The sequence below is a fragment of the Hakea prostrata genome, chromosome 5 (assembly GCF_041222555.1).
Source record: "Hakea prostrata isolate BN-2017 chromosome 5, UWA_Hpros_2, whole genome shotgun sequence".
Taxonomy (NCBI): Eukaryota; Viridiplantae; Streptophyta; class Magnoliopsida; order Proteales; family Proteaceae; genus Hakea; species Hakea prostrata.
This window is the reverse complement of record NC_142604.1, coordinates 57457901-57482631: the sequence shown is the minus strand read 5'-3', so window position 1 is coordinate 57482631 and position 24731 is coordinate 57457901. Positions and strand designations below refer to the sequence as shown.

At 38.3% G+C, this 24731-nt stretch overlaps 2 protein-coding genes and 3 pseudogenes across 3 annotated transcripts; 3 read left to right on the top strand and 2 right to left on the bottom strand.

Annotated features, from left to right (window-relative positions):
- Positions 1-5735: 5735 nt before the first annotated feature.
- Positions 5736-6979, top strand: LOC149016747 (glutathione S-transferase-like). Its single transcript, XM_089156223.1, has 3 exons — positions 5736-6092; positions 6158-6206; positions 6299-6979. Exons 1-3 carry the CDS (start codon positions 5946-5948, stop codon positions 6751-6753), a joined length of 651 nt encoding a protein of 216 aa, XP_089012349.1. The 5' UTR covers positions 5736-5945; the 3' UTR covers positions 6754-6979.
- A 4899-nt stretch (positions 6980-11878) lies between these two features.
- Positions 11879-12885, top strand: LOC149016746 (glutathione S-transferase-like; annotated as a pseudogene). The gene is made up of 3 exons (XR_016173533.1): positions 11879-12087; positions 12167-12215; positions 12295-12885. The product of XR_016173533.1 is annotated as a glutathione S-transferase-like (transcript).
- Positions 12886-16177: 3292 nt separating this feature from the next.
- On the top strand, positions 16178-17280 carry LOC149016745 (glutathione S-transferase-like). Its single transcript, XM_089156172.1, has 3 exons — positions 16178-16392; positions 16483-16531; positions 16633-17280. The coding sequence occupies exons 1-3, from the start codon at positions 16246-16248 to the stop codon at positions 17085-17087; spliced, it is 651 nt and encodes a 216-aa protein (XP_089012298.1). The 5' UTR covers positions 16178-16245; the 3' UTR covers positions 17088-17280.
- Positions 17281-18708: 1428 nt separating this feature from the next.
- On the bottom strand, positions 18709-20894 carry LOC149016744 (L-type lectin-domain containing receptor kinase SIT2 pseudogene; annotated as a pseudogene).
- Positions 20895-22428: 1534 nt separating this feature from the next.
- On the bottom strand, positions 22429-24600 carry LOC149016743 (L-type lectin-domain containing receptor kinase IV.1 pseudogene; annotated as a pseudogene).
- Positions 24601-24731: the final 131 nt, after the last annotated feature.

The following is a 24731-nucleotide window of genomic DNA, read 5'->3' as shown; positions in this document are numbered from 1 at the left end:
GGCGTGAGGCACAAACTACATCTCCTTCGGAGTCAGAACCTGAGAAGGCCATATCTGGATTCCTTTTGTTGTGCAATCAAAGTTTGAGATTCAACCTCTTTATTCCCTATCTGCCATGTTTGGCTGTAGGCCATTTAATCATTATCCTCACCTGCTAGGAATAGGATGGTGCTGTCAACAGGGTTTCATGTTGTGATTAGCTTCCTAAAATTTCAGATTCACTGATAATCATGGGAGGGAATTGTTTGAATTCTTGTTGGTTTCCTGCCTAGCTCATGCATGAGTGTTGAAGTCAACATCTGTCAGGGCCAGAGGTTATCCTGAACTTCCTTTTCTTCAATTTCCAAAAATTGCCACTCCCTTTCTCTCTTTTCTCTTTTGTCCTGGTTTTATTATCCCTTCCATGTTTGTCCTGATATTATCATCTGTTCCAAATTTGTGCTGTTGAATAATTATAAATCCCTCTGATATCCATCTTTGTATTATCCTGTCTAGTTGCCTTCTGAAAGTTCTAGTTCATAATCAGGTTACCATCACTACCTTATAATTGGGTTATATTTCTCTAGTGAGCCCATACGATGCCAGACTAGGTTTTCAAACCAAGGATTGCAACATACCCTTATTTCTCGAAGGTTTCGAGCCTTCTTAGAAGTTAGAACTCTGTGGTATATGAGTTGGAGGTACAGTTTTTCTAGGGATGTTTTAACCATAGTTCAAAAAATCACCAAAATGTTGCTAATCTTTTCATTTTCTGAGGTGATAACCTTATAGTGCTGCCTTAGAGAGAGTTTAAGATTTAAAAGAATTTGTTGACATCAACCTAGATCACAAATTTTTGCTCTGATACTATGTTAACAGCCAGTAATTGTTAAAGCATGAGTGAGTATGAGATCACCATGCTCCTTTATTTATAATAACAGAGGGCTAGAAAATTACAATACTGCCTCCTGATAACCGACTTAAATTGGTGAATCAGCTATGGGGGGAAAACCCTAGCTTGTCCTTGTGGGCTACTTAACTCAACAATTCATTCATTTTTGCAAACATTGGATTCAGATTAACATTCTTGGCGATCAGATATTTTTATTGAGGATTCCTCTTCTTATGGTAATTGAGTAGAGAGGGTACTTTGATGCTAATCATACTCGAGCATAGAGATACTTCTTTATATGCAGAATTCTTTGTTTCCTTTGCAGTTGGTTAAGACTATCTATCAACTATTCATTTATTCATTATTCTTCGGAGTTGATTGACAAGAGGCTTTTTCTATCAGCACTATGTATTGTGATCAGTCATTTGATATTATTGTTTGTTGTCAGTCCAAAGTCTTGTACTTCCTCCAGTGTAGGTTTCTGTTTCTCTGGTTGATTAGAGGATAGTCATCTAAGTATTGGCATTGCGTAGTTAATCCTTTTTAAACTGAATAGTCCATTAATCTTAGGCCTAGTTCCACTAGGTCCTGTATCAGAGAGTTGTAGTTAAATCTTGTACTGCTGGTTTAAAGGATAAACTGGTTGGATTCACAATGATAATCATTTGCTAATTCAAATAGATATGGGTAGGGTTCTCTCCTTTGAAGCTGGTTTTGTTCTTCTTCCTCTCCTATTCTGGTTGGAAAGTTGAAGACTATAGAGCTGACTTGGAGTTGCTCTGACTAATGATATTCTTCGAGATAATTGCTCTTGAGTTTGGAAAAGAAAAAATGATTTCAATCTCCTATATGATTTTCCTAATTTGGTGGGTTGGCTGTACATAGAAGATTGAATTTTTAGCTTTTAAATATTGAAAATTCCAAAATTTTATTTTATTTTGTTGAGAGTGGGATTTCAACCCACTCCCTTTCAGACCAGAACCTTTATCTGGCACCTTGGACCAACTCGGTCATCTCAATTGTCAATGCATTCTGCTCACCAACACTTTAAAATAATCCTGATGGAAAAGTTCTGGCGAAATTGGCACCTGCATCACCCAACGTTCTCTCCTCCTGAATTCCTGATCCCTTGATTCCCTCCTATTCCACTTCTACTCATTTCGGGTAAAATTCCCTATTCTTCACGTAAAGGACAGAAGAAAATTTTGGAAATATTTTCTCTACTGGTTACGAAGGAACTGTTATCTTTCTGTCTTACGCCCAGAGGTTCATCTCTTGATTAATCTTGCTGTTGAAAAACCAGTTCATTTTATTATATTTTGATGGTGTTCTCTTTGTCCGCTTTTGATTGGTGCCTGGAATATAGTGTGATATATTAAAACTGAGCTTCTATGTTCAATTTTTTTCTTCTTCCTTTGACTGTTGATAATATGTTTTTGTTCGCATTTCTGTTAGCTGATATGTTGGGTTATCTATTGGTTGAAATGCTGAGTTGCTAGTAAGCCTATGCAAAATTACTTAAGAGTAGTCCGAGGATCAGGTGTTTCTGATTTGATGTTTCTTATGGTTCTTAACCTATGAAATCCGTAGTGATTTATTTGCAGGTTGTGTTTTTTGGTGACAAAATTAGAAGAATATTGGATTGGTTTATTTTAGGCTTAGAATATCAGGTGGTTAATGCCCACTTACTTCTCCAATGGGAATCGTTTTGCCAACCCTGTCGTTTTTCTTTTCCAGTGGAAACAGTCAAAAACTTATCTTCTTCTTCATTTTTTTCTTCCTTTCTTTCTTTCTTTGGGTTAAAGAACTTTTTTGCCAAGTGCTTACATATAGGGTAGCTACTAAAGCTGAAGATCTGATCTTTATTTTGGATAAATTTATGAAGATTTAAGGCACCGAGAATCCATGAAAATGTTGGCTAATTGGGTTAGAGTTTATAGTAAACTTTGCTGTGTTTGGGGAAGATACCCTTTTCTTTTTGTTTGAAACTGATGTACACCCCCATAGATAAACCTTTATTTTTGTGGGATGGGGTTCTTTCTTGCCCTTTTTATGAAAAAGGGGGAAAAAACTGCAAAGCGGAGACACCATTGTGCATTTATGTTTCTGTGTACCATATGAAGGCCCTTTCCCGACTGTTATTTCTCCAATTGCTTTATTGCACCTACTGTTTGTTCTTACTCGTGGAAAGTAGTATTGTTCATCAATGATTCCAAAATCTGTAATTCTATATTTTTGTATCTGGATCCATTTGCTTATCAATGCATTTTTATGTGGAAGTCTTTTCCTAGTTTTCTTTCTCCAATTTCCTTATTTCCATCTGACTCTTTGGTTCTTAACAAAATGGTTGTTGGAGCTAGAGCCTCAAGGATGTCCAACCTCACCACTGTAATCTGAAGAATCTTGAAGTCAGTCTGAATTTTCTGATGGTGGTCAACCTGGGAGCAGAGTACATCCCTGTGGAAAGCAATTTGGAGGACCAAATGTGCTTCATGAGAAGAAAGTCATATTGTGGCCAAAATTGCTCAGGTTGCACTGTCAATAATGCTTTGCCATGTGAGTCCACATAGACTACTATTTTTTGGTAGAATACATGCATGGTGTCTTCAATACTGTTCCTTCTTGCCATGCTGTGTGCCAACGTGCAGAATGCCACTGATTTTTCCACATTGATTATTTTGACCTGTTGCAGATTACCACAAAGAACATTCTGACTTATGTGAAGGTTTAAGAAGATATAAATACCTTTTAATTTTATTTTATATAGTTCAAATTATTGAATACTAAAATTATTTTGGGTAGAGCATTTTATGCCTTCTATATTTGTGGAAAACAGAGGAAGTTATAACATCTGGGAGAGAATAAAGAAACTCAACCAAGAAAATTAAGCGGGGCTCCTTTCTTCCAGTTAATATTCCGCCCCAAAATTAGTTCATTTCCATTGCAGTTCCCAAGCCCATCCACTTAATATTCAACCATAGGTAAATATCCTCTTACCTTGTTTGTTGCTTTTCCCTCTAGACTAACTCTAAACTATAATCCCTCCTGATAGTCTCTGCCAGACCAAAATGTTGATGCAGAATCGCCATTTGTAGCAGTAAACAACTCCCCTCCTTTTTCGTGCTGTGTTTGTATTTGCTGCAAGTATTCCCTTCCTATCATTGGAGTTGTTTTCCTTCAAAAGTCTGCCCAAAATTCCAGTCCTTGGGAGCAACATTATAAGATGTAACAGTGATCCCATCACTTGCAGAAACCTCAAATGATAGGGGTTGATTCCTTAGATCTGTGTTTATGTGCCAGTTTTGGCCCCAATTCCTCCCCTTCTGTAGCCACCCTGTTTGTGATCCTTCGATCTGGACCGCCACAACATCTCCAGCACCTGCAGCATTGCTGATCAAGACTGATCATTTATTCATTTCTCGCAGTTTCATTTAGGCTGTTCAGTATTCAACTGGGTTCATCTGAACTTGTAGCTTGTTCATTTTCCAATGGAAGCTGCATTTAGTGCTTCAACTCAGTAACCATGGCATGGATTCCGTACGCCATATAGGTTAAAGCTGTAAATAGCTGCTTTAAGTTGTGGTATTCTTTCTTTCTTTGTTTGTTTTCCCCCCCCCCTCTTCTTCTCTCTCTCTCTCTCTCTCTCTTCTTAGAATTGTTCTTGAATTTTTGCTCATTTATTTGTGTGCATTGATTCAATACTTTCACCATTGCTATTTATATTGTCCGTCTCCTCCCAATCGATTTTGTAGTGATGATTGTTGGGAAATTATTCTCAGAATACTGAGAGATAGAACCTAACTTTTGCCTTGAACAGATTTGGTTTTGACAATATCTTCTTCACCGACCTTGGGCTGAGCCATGTCAGATGACTTATTTTGCAAAGTCAGCTGTGGAAGATGAAACAATGGAAGGAAGATATATTAAAATAGATAGATAATTTAGTTTGAATAAATCTTTTCGATAGAACTTGATTACGCAGCTAGTGAGCTTCTCGTGCGACTATAAAATGAAAATCATTAGGTTTGCAGTCCCATTCATGTTCAACGAAGATGATTTTAAAAATTGTTCCACCATTCAGTTCAAACTAATGATTTCATTCTTGTGTGAAACGTTTCATCATCCTTTTAGAATAAGGATTTATCTGTTTTGTTAAAGTAAATATTGGCAGGCTAAGATTTGACTATTATTTATTTTAAGCCAAAATTATTTAGCGGTGGTATTCGTAATGGTTTTAGTATATAGTATCGAAAGGTGGATGTAAAGGTGTCAATTGTGTATTGAAACCGTTTAACCGTATTAAACTACGCCGTCTAAAATTGCACTGTTCAAAATTAGGTATGATACATACCGAAACTGAATTTCTTCTGTACAGTTTCGGTTTTCGGTTTCAGTAATCATACCATCGGTATATACCGTATTGATACTGTGCCCAATTAAGGGATATAAATGTAATTTTACAACTAAAATACTTTATCTTTACCTTGATTCCCTGTTTTAGTTTTTGGTTTCGTCATTCACTCCTCTTTTTAGACTTACTTTCTTTGTCTCTATTAATTAGATTTACTTGCTTTGTCTCTATTAATATCGAATTTTATCCATTGTTTGAATTTCACTGAGATCTTAATGAACTAATAACAAAAGTGGCATGGGTCCGCTCGTACCAAAATTGTACCGCATTGAATGTTGTGTTTAAACTATTTTCCCGCACCGGTTTAATACCGAAACTATACCAAACCTTTTTTACAAATACTGAAACCGTACAGTATTGTTTAAATTCGGTTCTGGTTTTTAGTATTCAAAATTGGTACCATACCGATTGATACCCTAATTTGGTGAATATATTTGTCGCAGATGGTGACAACCTCTTATGTTTAATCGGTAAAACTAAGAAAATTTTGAATTCAAAGCTTCGTGCTTCCTCACCTTGTAGCATTTCGCTTTCTCCCGTCCTCTGTGACCGTGGGCCCAGTCCGTCATCTTTGCTTCTATAAGAAAAAGCCAACTGGGAGTTCTCTTCTTGCATCCACTTCTTCAACTTCAATCTCGCAGTCTACCTCAGTATCAGACGGCCATGGCTCCCAAGGTCTACGGAAACGTATACTCCACCGCAACAATGCGAACCTTCGCTACTCTCTTCGAGAAAGGCGTCGAATTCGAACTCGTCCCCATTGACTTAAAATCTGGAGAGCACAAGAAAGAGCCCTTCATCTCCTACAACGTAAGTCTTAAACCCATTATAAATTCCTTCTCTGCTTTACTTAAAAGTTCCTTGTTCTTTTGCAGCCATTCGGTCAAGTTCCAGCCTTTGAAGATGGAGACCTGAAGCTTTTCGGTAGGTAATCAACTCTGCATGATAGATAGTTCAGTGAATCAAATGATTCGAGCTGATTTTGATATGATCTGGGTTCTTGCTTGATTCTGTAGAATCGAGAGCAATAGGATGTTATGTTGCGCGTAAGTACGAGGGAAAGGGAACAGAACTGGTTTACCATGACACCAAGAAGATGGCAATCGAGGCTGTGTGGATTGAAGTGGAAAGCCATCAGTATGATCCAGTTGCTAGAAAACTGGTCTGGGAGCAAGTGGTGAAGCCTGTCTTTATGGGCATGGAAGCAGATCCTGCGATTGTGGAGGAAAACCAGAAGAAGCTGGGTCAGGTTCTTGATGTGTACGAGGCAAGGCTATCGAAATCCAGGTATCTGGGTGGAGATGAGTTCACTTCAGCAGATCTTTATCACTTGCCAACGATTCACTACTTGATGGGAACTTCGACTAAAGAGGTGTTCGAGGCTCGCCTGCATGTGATTGATTGGGTTAAGGATATCTCGGCTAGGCCTGCTTGGATCAAGACGGTTGCGATGCAGAAGCAAACTAACTAAAGGGTGTTCTTAATTAGTTTACAGAATAAAGTTAGTATTGTGAGCTTTTCGTTGCTAATAAAAGTATCTTTCAGCCTCTTTAGATTTTCCTGTGGTTTTTCATTTTAGAAAGTTAAAAATAGTACTCAACATTAGTTTCTATATTATTGGAGATCATCAAAATCCCACTCCAATTGGAGATTTTATTCTTCAAACTCATACAATTTGTCTGCATACAAGTGCATGACTCATCTGCAAGGTAAGTTTACATATTAAGGAAAGAGACCCAACCTTAAAAACATTGGGAAAACTATAGGATTAGCCACTTTTAGTTTTTTCTTTACAAAACTAACCACCCAATTGTAGGGGTGTCAGTATGGTACGGTATGATATTGCATTTCAAACCGTCATACCGAAACCGTACCGTACCGAATTTAAACGGTACGGTATGAAAACGGTATTTTAAAAACTGTTCGGTACGGTTTCGGTATGAAATCGGTACAACAAAAACGGAACAGTTCGGTATATGGTACGGTATGATTTTGGTATTGATGCGTTCAAAATCTTCTCAACCCTTATATAGATTATTAATGAATGACCTGCAAAACAATCGTCAGATGTGGCCCAACCGTGGGGGTCAGGAGTCCACCTCCGAAGGCTAAGTCAGTTGATGAACTAATTACAAAGGCTCTGGCTAATTGCAGAGCTAAAGTATGAATACGATTAATTGGAATATGATTCAGTTACCTTCTTTCTACGTAGGTTGTGGTTTATATAGTTTTTACCTTTCACTCTCGACCGTTAGATTCATTCATGAACCTTCTTGGTGGCCATCCGATTGTAGAGTCTTTCCCCTTTTCTCAAGGGTGGAAGCGATTTCCATGATTAACACGATTGCCCACTTCTCATGGTAGTTGTAACCGTATATAACTCAATCACTTCTATTTGGGTAGTTGCACATCAATTAAGGGTAATTTTCATCTGGACCCCTTGAGGTTTGGTCCATGTTATTTTTAGTCCAAATAAAATTAAATGGATACTTTGCATCTGCCTCCCCTGAGGTATCCAATAAGATCAATTAAGGACAAATTGTGATTTTTGTGATGAAAATACCCTCACATCTATTCTATCGTAATATTTGCATCATGGCTTCACAGTTAAATCCAATGGTGAAAATCAAAAGAGTGAAGGGTATTTGCATCTTCCATGTTCTCTGGTGAAGGCGAGATCTCGACAGCAGAATGCCACCGTAGAGTCTGACAATTCAAGGGGACCTCGTACGATGACCACCACCACCACCACTGCCAACAGTAGCTGCTCTTATAAGGAGCAAGTACACTTCATCTGCTGGAAAAAACAATCCCGCATTGAGCCCGCGGTAGCTCCGACAACTTCCACGGCGGAGCAGGAAGAAAACGATAATCCATTAAAATGGCATGTTCTGTACAAGCAATCAAGGCTTCTATTCACCATCAAAGAAGAGGACAAAGAGGATTTGGAGTCAAAGAAATCTTCTTCGACAGAGAGGAACCCAACACCATCAAGAAGAAGAGGGTTTCTCTTGGGGAGTGTTTTCAAAATTACCCAAGAAGAGCCGTCGGTGGAGATGGTCTCAACGCAATCGATGTGGAGAATCTACAGACAAAAGAGAGTACTCCGTTTATGACGCCGTGTGCTTCACCTTCTTCCTGCACTCCCTCTCCCTCTGCCTCTCCATCTCCTCCTCGCGTTGCCGGAGAAAATAAGACAGAATCTTCCGTCACCGTCTCTGTAGAAGTTCACGGCGAATGAAGGGTAGGTTATACCGGCTATGTTTCATCTGTTTGTAATTGAGTCTCTGAAGCCTTCTATCCATCTTGTGAGTTAGGTTTTTTTTTTTTTTTTTTTTTTGTACGAATCTTGTGAGTTAGGTTGTGATCTGTATTGCAAAGCAGAGCAGTACTGTAGTTGATGGAGAGCTTAATGGAGCAAATACCCCACTCTTTCGATTTTTACCGTTGTTTTTAATTGTGAAGACATGATGCAGATCTTATGATAGAATAGACATAAATGTATTTTCGTCATAAAAATCACAATTTGTCCTTAGTTGATCTTATTGGATATTTCAGGGAAGGTAGATGCAAAGTGTCAATTTATTTGGACTAAAAATGACATTGACCAAACCTCATGGGGTCCAGATGAAAATTACCCCATCAATTAATTGAATTCATATGATCGTGTAGAGGATAACTCTCTACTAACATCCACTTCATCAGGAGGGAAGCCAAGATTTAATATCAAGAGAGGTCAAGTATCAATATTTTACACATAACACAATGAATTTTCCACCATTATATTTATCGTTAAAATTTTCTTCAATAAAACAGGACTAGAAGAAAATTTTCAAAATTTTAAGAAAGGAATAAATTAAATTTAAGAATTGAGAGGGGGAGGGGTGATGATCCCCCTAGCCCCAATGTAGCTCCATATTCAAACAACAAGTTATCCGTTCAACATATATCGTATCATACTAACATCTACTATATAAAAGTAAAAACCTAATCCAAAAATGACAAATCTTTCAAACAACCTATTACCCTTTCCCCCAAAGCATCCTAATTCCTACACCCTCCACATGAATTGCATCTGTTCAAACAATGCACACCAAAGAGCCTAACCTAACAAACCTTCCATTTTTTTTTTTTTTTTTTGCCCAACAACTATTAATCTTATATTAACATTTCCTTGGTAATAAACCTGGAAGAAAAGTTATTGTTTAAACATATAAAATAAGGTGGGACAAACCACCAAAACCTAGAAAGAACAAACAAATTTGTTCCATGAACAATACTATATGCAGCAGAGTTTGAAGATTTGATAATAAACCTGAATTTAACAAAAGAGAAATTTTTCAACATGCTGCTAAATTTATCTAATAATATTCATACTCATCCAGTTTTTTTTTTTTTTTTCCCCTCTAAACATCTCTCTTTTTTTTTTTTTTTTTTTTTATTTTTTTGCGTCGTTGGGGTGCATGGGAGTTTTGATTTCGGGTTGATGCTACGACCTGACATGTAATGAAAATCAAACTTATGATCTCATTCTTGTTTAACAAAGATGAACTAACAGATTGTTCCTCTATTCAATTCAAACTTATGATCTCATTCCTGTGTGGAGTGTTTCGTCATCGTTTTAAAATAAGGAGTTACCTTTTAATCTTTTATGTTGAAGTAAATGAATTGACACGCTCCATTCTACAAAGATTTGACTATTATTTAGTTTGCGGTAAATTCTTTTAAGGATATTATCTTTCATGTTTTAGACTTTTAGTATAGCATTGAAAGGTGGATATGCTCATATGCTTCTGGCGCAGGTGACAACCTCTTATATAGGGAAAAAAGTCCTCTGCTGTGCGCAGTAATGCGGCACCACAATTTGACACGTGACGTATTCTTAATAAGGGTTTTAAGTGAAATTGACCCACCTTATGATCCATTAAAAAAAAAAAAACCCGTTTTCGTGACCCGCTTCTAAATATGGATGCCAAGATTTTTTTTCCCATTTTTCTCCCATCGTGTTACCGTGCGATGTGCCCTTTCCTCCTTCTCTGTCTCTGTCGCCCCAGTGGCAGTTGCAGGTGGAAGAAGAGCTTTAGAGAGATCGATTTGCTGTGTTTCTAGGTTTGGAGCGGTCAATCTGTTTTCCCTCGAGGTTGATTCTCATCTTCCTCTCTGCCACACTCGCTGATCGATCTTCCTCTCCGCCACACTAGTTGATATGGCTAATGGACGGTACCTTGGGAGGAATTTGTTTCTTAGAAGCTCTCTGATTGATTAACCCGTTCTTCTTCTTCTCCTTTGTTTGTGAATCTGGGGTTCAAAATCTGAGGTTTTGGTTGCAATTATTTTATTCCTCTAAGCCCCATTTTGTTCAAAATCTGGGTTTCAGTTTCCCTATCTTGATTTTTGTTAGAACTCCATGTAATCTGAATTTTGTAACTTGTTTTTGTATATATATATATATATATATATATACTCTGTTTCTGAAACAGTGAGAAAACGAGCAGCAAAAGAAACAGTTAGAAACATATGAATGAACCCCAATTCTTGTTTCCAAGATCCATATGTCTGAAACAATGACTCATAGTCAGCATGTGGAGAATGCAAAACATGAGTTGGAGCAGGAAAATAAATCCCAAGTTGAAGTCGATGCTGATCAGCACGATTCAGGCTTGACGACAGAGAAAGAAGAAAAGGCAGAGGATAATCCTTCAGTAACACTCGTTGATGATAAGCATATGGAGGAAAGCTTGGCTGAGTCAAAGGATGGTTCTTACTTTTAACTAGGTTACTAAAACGGATTATTTTTTTTATTAAATGGGTCATAAGGTGGGTCAGTTTCACTTAAAACTCTGCCTTCTAATATGAGCCGTTTATTAAGAATACACCACGTGTCAAATTGTGGTGCCGCACTGCTGTGCACAGCAGAGGATTTTTTCCCCTTATATAGAGAGAGTAGCATCAAGAAAGTCTTGAATTCGAACATCCGTCATTTCATACCTTGGCTCACCTCACCCTATCAACCTCTTGTGTAGAAACAGTAAGATCAAGAAAATTTTGGATATCAAACCTCCATCAATCATTCCACATCTTTCCTGTTGAGTATGGCTAATGCTTCATTCATTGTGTTGCTGATGGGCATGGGTACCACTCTCTAGTGAGCGGGCGGGGTTCTAGGAGGCCGCCTCGGAGGGGGTGTGGGGGCAACGCTCCCATAGCCTATAGAGGGTCCATGTTTTTGTAGGCCTCGAAATTTCTTTACAGTTTGAGATTGAGTCCATGAATAGCTGTGGCATAGGGTTTCTAAGCGCATATTTATGATCTCTTGTAACAGAACATTGTATATAGGTTTTTTTTTAGAAGAATATAGTAAAAAACCTAATGCTGGACGTGGTGAACCAAGATAAAATCCATGTCTCCTTCTTCCTTGTTTTCTATTCAATTGTGTGTAACTGATCGCTCTAATCCTAACATCCCCCACTTCACTTTCTCTCATTTGACTATGGGGCCCGGTTGTTTCGGTACCAAATTGACATACTTGTCCCTCATCTTTTCTTCTATAAAAAGCCAACATGAAGTTCTCTTCTTGCATCCTCTTCGTCCACTTCACTCTCGTAGTCTTACCTGTTCTGCTTTTGTTCAAAAAACCTAATCAGTATCAGACGACCATGGCTCCCAAGGTCCACGGAAACGTATATTCCACTGCAACAATGAGAACATTCGCTACTCTCCACGAGAAAGGCGTCGAATTCGAATTCGTCCCCATTGACATCAAGTCTAGACAGCACAAAAGAAGGAACCCTTCATCTCCTACAACGTAAGTCTAAAACCCATTTTCAATTCCTACTTTGTTTTACTTCAAAGCTGTGTTTCCAAAATCCCCTGTTTTGTTGCAGCCATTCGGTCAAGTTCCAGCCTTCGAAGATGGAGACCTGAAGCTTTTCGGTAGGTAATCAACACTGCTAGTTCAGTGAATCAAACGATTCGGGCTGATTCTGATCTGGGTCCTTCCTTGATTCTGCAGAATCGAGAGCAATAACATGTTATATTGCGTATGAGTACAAGGGAAAGGGAACTGAACTGGTTTACCGTGACATGAAGAAGGCGGCAACCATGGCTGTGTGGATTAAAGTGGAAGGCCATCAATATGACCCAGCTGCAACCAAATTGGTCTGGGAGCAAGTGACGAAGCGTTACTTAATGGGCATGGAAGCAGACCCAGCGATTGTGGAAAAACACCAGAAGAAGCTGGGTCAGGTTCTTGATGTGTACGAAACAAGGCTATCGAATTCCAAGTATCTGGGTGGAGATGATTTCACTTTAGCAGATCTTCATCACTTGCCAACGATTCACTACTTGATGGGAACTTCAACTAAAGAGGTGTTTGAGGCTCGCCCACATGTGATTGCCTGGGCTAAGAATATCTTGGCTAGGCCTGCTTGGATCAAGACAGTTGCGATGCAGAAGCAAGCTTAAAGGGCGTTCTTGGTTTACAAAATAAAGTTGGTCTTCAGGTCTTGTGACCGACTGAGTAAGAAGCTTTTGGTTGCAAATAAAAGTATCTTCCAGCCTCTTTTAGATTTTCATATGGTTTTCTATTCTAGAAAATCACAAACAATACTCTGCTGCACATAGATATCAAATGATAGGCTGAAAATGCAAAAAAATTATAAGTTTATTTTGAACTTTTTAAATTTGAAATCATGCTATAAATTTTAGCCTATTGTTTGGCATTTATGTGCACTGTGCACAACAGATGATTTTTTTCCCAATGATGTACCATGTAATATCTCTATTCCTCAATTTAAACACACACCCACCAAAAAAAATAAAAACAAAAAAAAAGAAAGAAATCACAAATAGTACTCAAGTTTTAGAAATGGCTAAAATGGATGGGTCTTGCCCCCCCCCCCCCCCCCCCCCCCCACCACAACCCCCCCCCCCCCCCCCCCCCCCCCCCCCCCCCCCCCCCCAACGGGGAGGGGGGAAGAAGGGGGGGGAGGAGAGGGAGAAAAGAAAAATCAAAACAACCCACCCACCCCCCCCCCCCCCCCCCCCCCCCCCCCCCCCCCCCCCCCCCCCCCCCCCCCCCAAAGAGAGAAGACCCCCCCCCCCCCCCCCCCCCCCCCCCCCCCCCCCCCCCCCCCCCCCCCCCCCCCCTTTTTTTTTTATAAAAAATTTTTTCCCCCCCCCCCCGGGAGAGATTTTTTTTGAGAGACTTTTTTAAAATATCTGATTTCGGTTCTATCACAAAACAAATAAATATGTGATTTCTCTCCATCGGACTGTTGTAATTTTACCGGTCAATGCATCGCCCATTTGACGATTAAACGGACAAGACGGAGAGAGCGACATGCGACGGAGAGGATCTGGAATCTTTTATTTTTCTTCGACTTTATAAAAAATTTCTGTCTACATATGTGCACTTGACTCATCTTAGGGTGAGGTGGTGAGCTTATATATTAAGGAATGAGACCCCAACCCCAAAGAGATCTGAACTTTCGAGGTTGTTGGGTGTAAGACATTACTTTTGAAGTCTGAGAAAAGTTTATAATGTTTGTAGACTTATTCTTGCTTAGCGAAGATTAATTTAAAATCGGTTTCCTCACTTAAAATCAAGAGGAGAAAAATATAAATTATAGATACCAAATTGCATTTTCAAGACTAGATTAGCGCAAGAAATAAAATTTATAGGGCTAATAGAAAATAAAATTTAATTGTTGGTGTCAAATTTTGTTTCTCATTTAAAATCTTGGAATAAGAAATAACTTTTTCGCTAAAAGGATCATTATATTAAGCGAAGAAGAAATATTAAAAATACATCAATTAATACCTTATGAGGAACCAACTTCCCTATGAGGAACCAACCTCCCTTACCCGCAACAACTGTTGCCCCCAATATACCCTGGTTCCTACTCAGATTAAAAAACCACTAATTCATAAACGAAATCTAGGACGTCTAGATGCATCCACATCAAGTTCATTAAGGATTGAAGCTGACCAAAGAATATTAATATTAGAATTTCTTGTCCTAGCTGCCGAATTTGTCAAAAAATCTGCCACTGTATTAGTTTCACGATAGCAATGTGAAATCTTCTAATCTATAGTCATCAAATATTCTTGTAACTCTCTCTCCATATGAAATATATACCAAGGTATTTTCTTCTGCTGTATAAAAAATTACTATTGTTAGACTTTCAATTATTTTTTGAAAAAAAATTTCACATCAAGAATGCTTTTGAATCATTTGTGTTTAATTTTTTCCAAATGACTTCAATTTTTTTTGGCATATTCCTTTTGTAACTTTGCCTTTTTGGTGGAGCTTTCGAAAGTTTGGCATGTCCCAACCTTGGCTTTTGGATCGTAAATACCATTGCTCGTACCTCCTTTTATTGAAGGAATATCCTTTTTAATCAAAAAAAAAAAAATTCTATATCCTAAACTTTTGTTAAAGGTATATACTGAACCATTTGATTCCATAAAAACTAGTTGTTAAATCTCTCAAAATCTCAAAAAGTCAATATAGATGCTTAGAAAATTCACTTTGGTGGGTAGAGCCTTGATGATTTATAAATGATTTATCAAACCTCATTCAAGGTTTCTACAAAAAATTAAAAAAAAAAAACAAATCTTATTGAAGGTCAAACCATCCAACATTAAATGTTATCACAAAAACACTATCTTATACATAAACTAATTGATTTAATCTTATCGTGCAAAGGATAATTCTTCCTTAATGCCCTTTTTCACCCCACATTGAAACAGGTTCACCTCCAAACTCTAATAAAATGGAACAACAACCCCCTAAATGTATGTTACTAGAAAAATCAAGAAAAGATTTTCCAAGAATTTGCTCCATATATGAACCTCAAGTTATTAATAGTATATACAAAGAAAAGAAAGTGTAAAGCATGTATTCACCTCCCTATAGTTCAAAGCATCTCATTGGAGGGAATTTGCCAATGAGTGTCTAATAAAATATATAGGATTCAGTCATATGTAGCATATCTTAATTCAAATAATTAGATAAATTTAATGAATACCCTTAAATTAGAATATTAAACGTAGTTGAATCATATAACTTATTAGACATTCATTGAGAAATTTCTCCGGAAAGACACAAGCCAAATACCCACACATATTTACCTATTCTTTCTCTATCATGGAAACTAAATGGCCGGGAACCACATCAACCTAAACAAGTGCATTATAAGGTCCTTGAACTTGACCTAATGTTTGGCAAGCAATAAATATCCTCTCTACCTAAGGAGAGTGTTCACTGATCCACCCACCTCTTAGGATGAGCTACACGTGACTGTACGAGTACCAAACAACCATGTGTCTCCCATCCAGAGAGGTGATTTGTATTCTTGAGCAAGAGATAGCTGTTGGGCCAAGAAAAAAAAAATCAAGAGAAGGCAAAGTGTAGCATAGTCAACAAGGTTTAAAGTATCAGTATCAAGTATCGTATCGGTCAGGTGATTTTAAGAGATGTATCGTCCTATATCAAGTATTGTATAATTTTGGCTAATGTATTTTAGTGTAATTCAATGGAGATACATATCAAGATGTATCATATCAAATTGGTCAAATATGGATACGTATCGGCTAGTATCGTATAGTATCGTGGGATACTTTTAAATCTTGACTAGTCAAGGTTTAAAGTATTGGTATCGAGTATCGTATCGGTCAGGTGATTTTAAGAGACGTATCGTTGATTTTGTAGCGAATGCATTTAGTGTAAAAGTGTATCAAGATGTATTGTATTGGTTGAGTCAAATATGGATATGTATAGGCTAGTATCATATGGTATCGTGGGATACTTTAAACCTTGAGCACAGTCCTCATGATTTTCCTATATATAAAGATTTGAAGAGCTTTGGCAACATTCATTTCCAAGCCAAACTTGTCTTTCCATAGTCGCTCTCGTCTTCATTAATTGTCTTCGTCAAAACCTTCTTCTCCATCAGCAGCCATGGTGCTCAAGGTCCACGGACCCTTCATGTCCACTGCAGCAATGAGAGTCTTTGCTGCCCTCCACGAGAAAGGTATAGAATTCGAAGTCGTCCCTGTTGACATGAAAGCCGGAGAACACAAAAAGGAATCCTTCCTCTCTCTCAACGTAAGTCTCAAAATCTTATATATATATATCCATTTCAATTCAAACTTTCGAATCAATCCTGATGATCAACCCTTTCTCTTCAATTTGCAGCCATTTGGTCAAGTTCCAGCTTTTGAAGACGGAGATCTAAAGTTATTTGGTATAGATATATTTATAGATCACCTCCCTTCTCATTATCTTGAATAGATTGATCGAACTCATTCTTAAAATTTAGTCCCCGTTATTTATTTGATTTTGTAGAATCAAGAGCAATTACTGGTTATGTTGCTTACGCATACCATGGAAAGGGAACCGAGTTGGTTGAACTCGACCCGAAGAAGATGGCGTTGGCGGCGGTGTGGATGGAAGTGGAATCTCACCATTTCGATCCAGTTGCTTCAAAGTTGATCTTTCAGCAGATAATGAAGCCCCTTTTTATGAATGCAGAGCCAGATTTGGCAGTGGTGGAGGAGAACATGAAAAAATTGGGAGAGGTTCTTGACAAATACGAAACCAGACTATCAGAATCCAAGTACTTGGGTGGAGACAAATTCACTTTGGCAGATCTTTATCACTTGCCAACGCTCCAGTACATGATGGGAATCCCATCGGTCAAAGAGGTGTTCGATGCTCGCCCTCATGTGAGTGCTTGGGCTAAGGATATCTTGGCTAGGCCTGCTTGGATCAAGACCTTTGCAATGAAGGATCAAGCTTGAAGAAGACTACTGTTGAGCTTCTGTTCTTATTTTGATTATAAAATGAACAAGGCTTAGCTAGCTGCATGAGTTTCTTTCGTTGTTCTTTGTTCTGCAATTAATGTAATCGAGATTATCCATCCATTCGATAATAAATCTACGCACAGTGGCGGAGCCACGTTGGAGCCGGGGAATCTTTTAATCACTTCTAATGTGAAATACCACTATTTGTCCTCCTTCCAAAAATTAAAAATAAAAATTTATGATAAAAATGATAGGTATAAATGTTATTTTGAATCATTATCTAATAGTTATCATTAAAATCCTTGTTTTAACAGAATAAAATGTTAAATCTTAACCCCTTGATAAGTAATTTATGAGACACGGGTCGAATAGATCTTCCTGCTGTACACAGCAGTGCACTATTACAACATGACACTTGGATTATACCTTATAAATGGTTAAGATCAAACATGTAATTTTTAAGTCATTTGAAAATTTTAATACCCATTTTAGTTATACCCGCCCTATAAATTGATTATCTCTACTCAAATAAATTAGGGTTAGATTGGGCTTAATTGTTAACATAGATTGTAATTATAAATGGTACAATTCAATTACTATTTTTTTCTCTTATACTTACTTATAGCAGACTTCTATGTAGAGAGGCCCTATATCCTAAGCCTACGAATCGTAATTCCTTGTGACTGGTTTGATGATTGTTCACCGTTTCCATTAGAAAATTTCTCATACTTTTTAGCACTTCGGTCATTGTATTACAACTTTCTCATTTATTTATTGTTATTGTTTGGTACTTTGAAAGCTCTGTTTTGGGTTGAATTGTAAAAGAGAAGGCTTTTTTTGGGACAGAATGGAAGGGGATCAATTTCACTGGGATTCACCACCTTGATCCAGAGGGGACAGACAACTTCAACTCAAGATTATGGGAAGTCATCTGGCAACCCAAGTCATTTCTTCCTAAAGTCCTTTGGTGTTATAATCATCAGTACATTTGGTAAAATGATGACTGGATGGCTTCCTTCCTCCCTTGCTTGTAATTGATCTTTCTTCCATGGCTGTTGAAGCCCTTTCAGAAGCAAGGCCTTTGGTTTGGGTTGTAATTCTGCATGACATAATTTTCATTTCTTTGATCTGGGTTGCTTGCTGCAATCAAATTATGGTTGAATTTTCTTTAAGACTCTTTATGTTGAATACTGTTTTTAGACTCCTCTCAGATTGTAAGAGTCTTTATTCTCGAGGGAGGGAGAATTGATCAGCAAATAGAGAAGAACTGAAAGCAAAAAACCTTGAGAGCATATTTATTATTCAATTGAAAAGCATGCTTGAATGAGGCAAGTCGGAGGGCAGCAGCTTCATCTGGAAGAGATAACCTTATGGTGCTGCCTTAGAGAGAGTTTAAGGTTTAAAAGAATTTGTCGACATCAACCTTGATCACAAATTTTGGCTTTCATGCCATGTTTACAAGCCAGTAATTGTTAAAGCATGACTGTATGAGTGAATATGAGATCCCCACGCTCCTTTATTTTATAGGGCATGCATCTTGGATTTCGAACAATTATCCTTAGAAAAAAATCAATTACAAATGTCTCCTGCTATTGAGTATTGGAGTTAAATGATTCATTCTCAGGTGTATGTTCATTAGCTACAGGAGGAAAAAAGAAAGAAAAAAAAACACATGCAGAGCAATATTTTAGTTCTTGACATCGAACAAGTACCAAGAGAATCTATGAAACAAGTAAATTGAGCCTTACTTGGAGTGCTACAAGAACCAGAACTTATTGAACTCATCGACCCTGAGATAGTAGGGATTCTGCTACTGATGGCAACCGAGTCATTGTCCTAGAACCTGTTTGTTGACCAGGCAAGTTTAGCTCTGGTAGAGAAACCTCTCCATTCAAGTAACGCATGACTTGTCCCATATGAGGCCTTGCAGTTGGAATTGAGTGAGAACAGAGTAGTCCCAGTTTTAACACCAACTCCATTTCCTCCACTCGATAATTCATCCCCAATTTTGGGTCCGCAGTTTCAAGAATATTGCCTTTGCTCCAACATGAGATCACCCAATCTACCAGAACAATGCACTCTTCAGATGCCTGTGTTTCTATGGGTCTCCTACCACAGGCAACTTCGAGCAAAACAACTCCAAACGCAAACACATCCACATTTGGATTTGTTTTTCCAGTTCTACAGAATTCTGGTGCAAGATAGCCAAGTGTTCCCACTACATGGGTTGTATGCAAGTCACTTCCATGATCATATGATCTTGCAAGACCAAAATCTCCTAATTTTGCTTTTAGCTTCTTATCTAATAAAATATTACTGGACTTTACATCTCTGTGAACCACAATGTGCTCCCAATCTTCATGCAAATATAATAGTGCTGCTGCAACATCTTTGACGATTCGAAATCTTTGATCCCAAGCCAGCACGGTCTTTGTTTTAGTTTCATTGAAGAGGAATTTATCAAGACTGCCATTGGGCATGAAATCATAGACTAGAAGAAGCTCTGCCTTGCGACGGCAATAGCCGAAGAGTTCTACTATGCTTCGATGCCTCAATCTACCAATGCTGACTATCTCAGCGATGAATTCTCTCTCCCCTTGTTTAGAATTGTGTGAGATGCGCTTCACTGCAACATCTGTCTTGGTTGTAGGCAGGAAACCTCTGAAGACACTACCAAATCCACCAGTTCCAAGAAGCTGAGTGTCCTTGAACCCTTTGGTGGCAATGTATAGGTCTTTGTATTTGAACCTGTGAGGTTCATAATTGAGTTCCCAATCTTCCAAAACTTCGGTGTACTTGTTCTTCCGTTTCATTACAAATTCAACAGTGAAAAAGCTGAAAATCAACACTAAAGTAGCACCTACTACAGAAAATACAACAATTAATGGCCTAGGCATCATTTTCTGTCTTCCGTGGTGATGAGGAGGCTTAGGTAATTGGGAGAGATTGAGTTCTCTTGCTTCCCCATTTAATTTAAAACTCCAACCCAGAACATAGTAGGACAATGGCAAGCTATACGTAGCTGAAGAGAAGCCGACAAACATGGGATCCACCATGACCTGAGCAAGATCAATTCTCAAGGACAAGAGCGGGACCTTTGGTTTAGGAATGTTAACAGGAGCTAAAGTCACATTAAGTTGCTTCTCTGCACCATAATATTCCACCCAGACTTGGAAAGATTGTCCATTGGTGAGGTTTACCTTCACAAAGGAGTTCTTTTCACTACTGAAGTAAGAAGCTGGTGAAGACTGAATAGATTTCAAGTCATTGATGTCGATTCCAACATGATTTCCATCAATGTCGTCGAACTCCGGGTTTTTAAGGAAATCCAACTCGATAGCAATGAGATGATTGGATGAGTTGCCATTGGTTGTGGTGTTGAGGAGGCCCAAATAATTTCCTGGAAAAGCACCTGGAAACTCTTTTGAGGGTGCAATCACGAAGGCCATTCCTGGGCCTCCAAATCTTGTTGATTTCCAAGTATCAAAGACAAAAGTGGTAGAGAAGGATAAAGCATCACCTGTAGATGAGTTTGTGAAGTGAAGAGGATGAGGGTAGAAAGCATGACCCTGCTGTTGCGTGGTGTGTTGCGTGGTGGTGTTTACCAACATGAGGAGGCCTTCGTCTATGATCTGAGCTAAGCCGTTCAAGGTCATATTAACTCCTCGAAATCCATTGTAGGTGAAGCCAACATCTTCTTGTTCTGATGATGATGCAACAGATCTCCCAACGAGAAGCAACCACACCAGGCTGAACTTGAGAAGCATTTTCAATCCCTCTTCAGTCTCCTAATTAAGAGCCTTAGAATTAGCCTTATTAATACATCTCATTGTCAAAATGCATAGGCATTGAACCGTTCTAGACTTGAATGCTGCGCATTAAATGTGTAACTCTTGCTACCAACGGTCGAGACAGATGTCGATCTAGACCGTCCGTCTTGCAGGTGATTAAAAATGAGACGGATAGTCGTAGTCAAAATTCCATTGGAAGCACAACACTAAAGTTGAACCACATTAAACTAATATCATTGAAAATGATCTATGAGTTGAACTACATTAAACTAATATCATTGAAAAGGTTCCATGAGTTGAACCACATTAAACTAATTTCATTCAAAATGACATATCCATGAGTGAAAGTCATTTTTTTTGGCTTCCACCAAGATTGGAAACTGGGGTTTGAATTGTACACAGACCCTTAATGAGTCAACCATATGGAACCAAATGCCTTGGAAATAGAATTACTATTTATGAGTCACTTGATTAATTTCATGAAGATATCGTGTATTTCATTTAATTTGATATTGGTTAGAAGACCGGAAATATAATATCTAATGCTTTTTGAACCAAAAACTTCAAGGAGGCAACGAGACTTTGTTTTCTTTATGTAAGTTCAATCAATCCATGTACGAAAACTCATTTAGCCCCTCCCAAGATTGAAAACTGGGATTTGATTTTTCTAGTCAAAATTTTGAAAAATGTGGTAAGAATTGAATACTAAAATAAATAAATAATAATAATAATAATATTACTTATTATGTGAACAGGGTGTATCTGATGAAATAGATGGAGACAGATGGACCCTAGGATTCTTTTGGAATGGAATCATTCAAGAATTTCAAATTGGGAGAGCACCAGCAATTACTAGAGGCCACTTGGACAATGATACCAAGAGACCAACTGACTACAATACATCTGGTGTAATCACACAATAGTAAAATATCGATCTCACTACAAGCAACGAGATAAACCACTTAAGAATGACATGTTTTGTTTGTAGCGTACAATCGAGATTTCGATCGTCTGTTTTACAAAATGTTGAAACTCACTTTTGCATAACGAATGGCCAAAATTTCAATCTTGATTTCAGGCTGTGACCCTAAGAATGATTAGCACAAATCCGAAAATAAGTCACCTGATGAATCCTTACTTTTGTTGAATGTTCTCTAAGTGTACCTATTCAAGAAAATTGAATTTAAAATCCTTGAATTATTTGGGTTGAAATCAAGACTGTTCCATCATTGTAACCATTGAACCTTCCAACCGATGCTTGAAGTCCCTGTTGTGGACCACGAAGAACACTTTCCCGTCAATTTTGTTTATTGACTAGTAATTGATTAGCAACCACCCAACCAAATTTGGCCTTTTCCACTGGTCTATAGCTTTTGAAGGTGAAAGTCAAACTTAAAATTGAGTTCACATATGTTTCTTCCACAAATTTTTTTTATCGTATTTTTAGGAAAAAATGTATTTTTAAGTATAATGCAATTAGACAGCTGAAGTTTCATTTTCATTGAAGATACATAAATGTAGGGTTTCGCACTCATCAGGGGATCTTTTATTTTTTATTTTTTATTTCCTCTCAAATATTTTTTATTTAGAAACAAATTGATGTTCATTGAAAAAAAAAATCAAAACCACATAAAATTGGATGAAGTCAACGTCCTTCGGAGAGTAGGGAATCTGCAATCGATGATGTAGTAGTCATTGAAGCACTCCACCAAAGAGAGAATTCACCAGAATCTTCCGAACTCAAACATTGGATCTCTGGTAGTGAAATCTTTCCTTCCAAATATTGGACAACTTGTCGCATGGTTGGCCTTGCAGTTGGAACAGAGTGAGCGCAAAGCAATCCAAGTTTCAACACCAACTCCATTTCGTTCGCTTTATAATTCATTTCCAATTTGTGATCCACAGTGTCAAGAATTGCTTCCCTATTCAAACTTGAGAGCACCCATTCTACCAACGTTAGAAATCTTTCAGATGCTTGTGGTTCTATGGGTCTCCTACCACAAGCAACTTCCAGCATAAAAACACCAAACGCAAACACATCCACACCAGGGTTCACTTTCCCTGTTCTTGAAAGTTCTGGTGCAAGGTAACCAAAAGTTCCCACCACATGTGTGGATTTAGGATCAGTTCCATGATCGTATAATCTTGCAAGCCCAAAGTCTCCCAGTCTCGCATTTAGCTGCTTGTCTAGCATGACATTACTGGACTTGACATCTCTGTGAACCACAATTTGTTCGCAATCTTCATGAAGATACAGCAACGCGAATGCTACGCTTTTGATTATTTGAAATCTTTGATTCCAACTCAATATTGCTGTCTTTGTTGTCGACTGATCAAAGAGGAACTTGTCTAGACTTCCATTGGGCATGAAATCATACACTAGGAGAAGCTCTCCTTTCCTTCTGCAATACCCCAAGAGGGTCACTATGTTCCGGTGCTGCAGCTTGCCGATGCTGACAATCTCAGCTATGAATTCCCTCACCCCTTGTCTTGAATCATGCGATACTCTCTTCACTGCAACTTCTTCTTTTGTGGTTGGTAATACACCTTTGTAGACCTTCCCAAACCCACCTATGCCAAGGAGTTCCTTCTCATTAAATCCTTTGGTTGCAAGGTAGAGATCCTTATATTTGAACCTGTGAGGTCCATATTCAAGTTCCCAGTCTTCAAGAACTTCTGCAAACTTCCTCTTCCTTTGTACAATAAATATGATGATGCAGATCGACGCCAAAGCTAAACTAGCACCGATCACAGGAAATCCAATCCTGAAAATTGGAGATTTTGTTTTAGATCCCCATCGAGGAAGCTTAGGAAGTTGGGAGAGTGAGAGATCTTTCGCTCGCCCGTTCACTCTAAAGCTCCACCCCAACACATAATGAGATACCTCCAAGGCAGAAGAAGATGATGAGAAGCCCACGTACATGGGATCCACAAGAGTCTGAGAAAGATTAACGTTCATCGACAATAGTGGGGTGGTTGGTTTAGGGACAGTAATCGGAGCTAAAGTCACATTAAGTTGCTTCTCTGAACCATCATATTCAATCCAGAGTTGCATGGAGTCTCCACTGATGAGGCTTAGGTTAAGAAACTGGTTTTTTTGGTCGCTAAAATAAGATGCAGGTTCAGATTGAGCAGATTTCAAGTCGTTTATATCGATACCAACATGATTATTATCGATATCATTAAACTCCTTGTTCTGGAGGCAATCCAACTCAACTCCTATTATATGGTTGGATGATTTGCCGAGGTTAGATGTGTTGAAGAGTCCAATATAACTTCCTGGCAAAGCACCAGGGAACTCTTTTGAGGGTGAGATCACCAACACAATTCCAGGACCTCCTACGGTTGTCAACTGGGAGAACATGGCAAATACAAAACTAGTAGAGAAGGAGAGAACATTACCACTTGAAGAATTCATGAAGCTAACTGGGTGAGGATAGAAGGCACTACCCACCTTTGATTTTGTGGTGTTTACCAGCGTCAGGAGTCCATTGTCTGTAATCTGAGCTAAGCCGTCCATGCTCATGTTGACTCCATGAAAGCCATTGTATGTGAAGTCTACATCTCTTTGTTGTGATGCCACAAATCTAATAAAGAAAAGCAGTAGAAAGATGTATTTTGTGCACATCTTTTCCCTGTTCTTTGATTTCTCCTCTGTTCTGGATGTTAGCTAGCTTCTTGCTTTGCTTTTGTATAAGATTGTGAGAGGGAAGACATAACTTTCCTTCTATCAAACATTATAGTTTGATTTTTTATGTTTGAAAATTGGAATTAAATTCCTGGTATTCTCATAATTGTTGACCCTCAAGATATTAATTTAAATTTCTAGTTAGAGAATGCTGATTTAGAC

Bases quoted from the DNA above. Each gene is read 5' to 3' on its own strand.
- LOC149016747 (XM_089156223.1), top strand. From the start codon at position 5,946: ATGGCTCCCAAGGTCTACGGAAACGTATACTCCACCGCAACAATGCGA. The intron at 6,093-6,157 runs GTAAGTCTTAAA...GTTCTTTTGCAG, and splicing joins AGCCCTTCATCTCCTACAAC to CCATTCGGTCAAGTTCCAGC. The intron at 6,207-6,298 runs GTAGGTAATCAA...TTGATTCTGTAG, and splicing joins TGGAGACCTGAAGCTTTTCG to AATCGAGAGCAATAGGATGT.
- LOC149016745 (XM_089156172.1), top strand. From the start codon at position 16,246: ATGGTGCTCAAGGTCCACGGACCCTTCATGTCCACTGCAGCAATGAGA. The intron at 16,393-16,482 runs GTAAGTCTCAAA...TTCAATTTGCAG, and splicing joins AATCCTTCCTCTCTCTCAAC to CCATTTGGTCAAGTTCCAGC. The intron at 16,532-16,632 runs GTATAGATATAT...TTGATTTTGTAG, and splicing joins CGGAGATCTAAAGTTATTTG to AATCAAGAGCAATTACTGGT.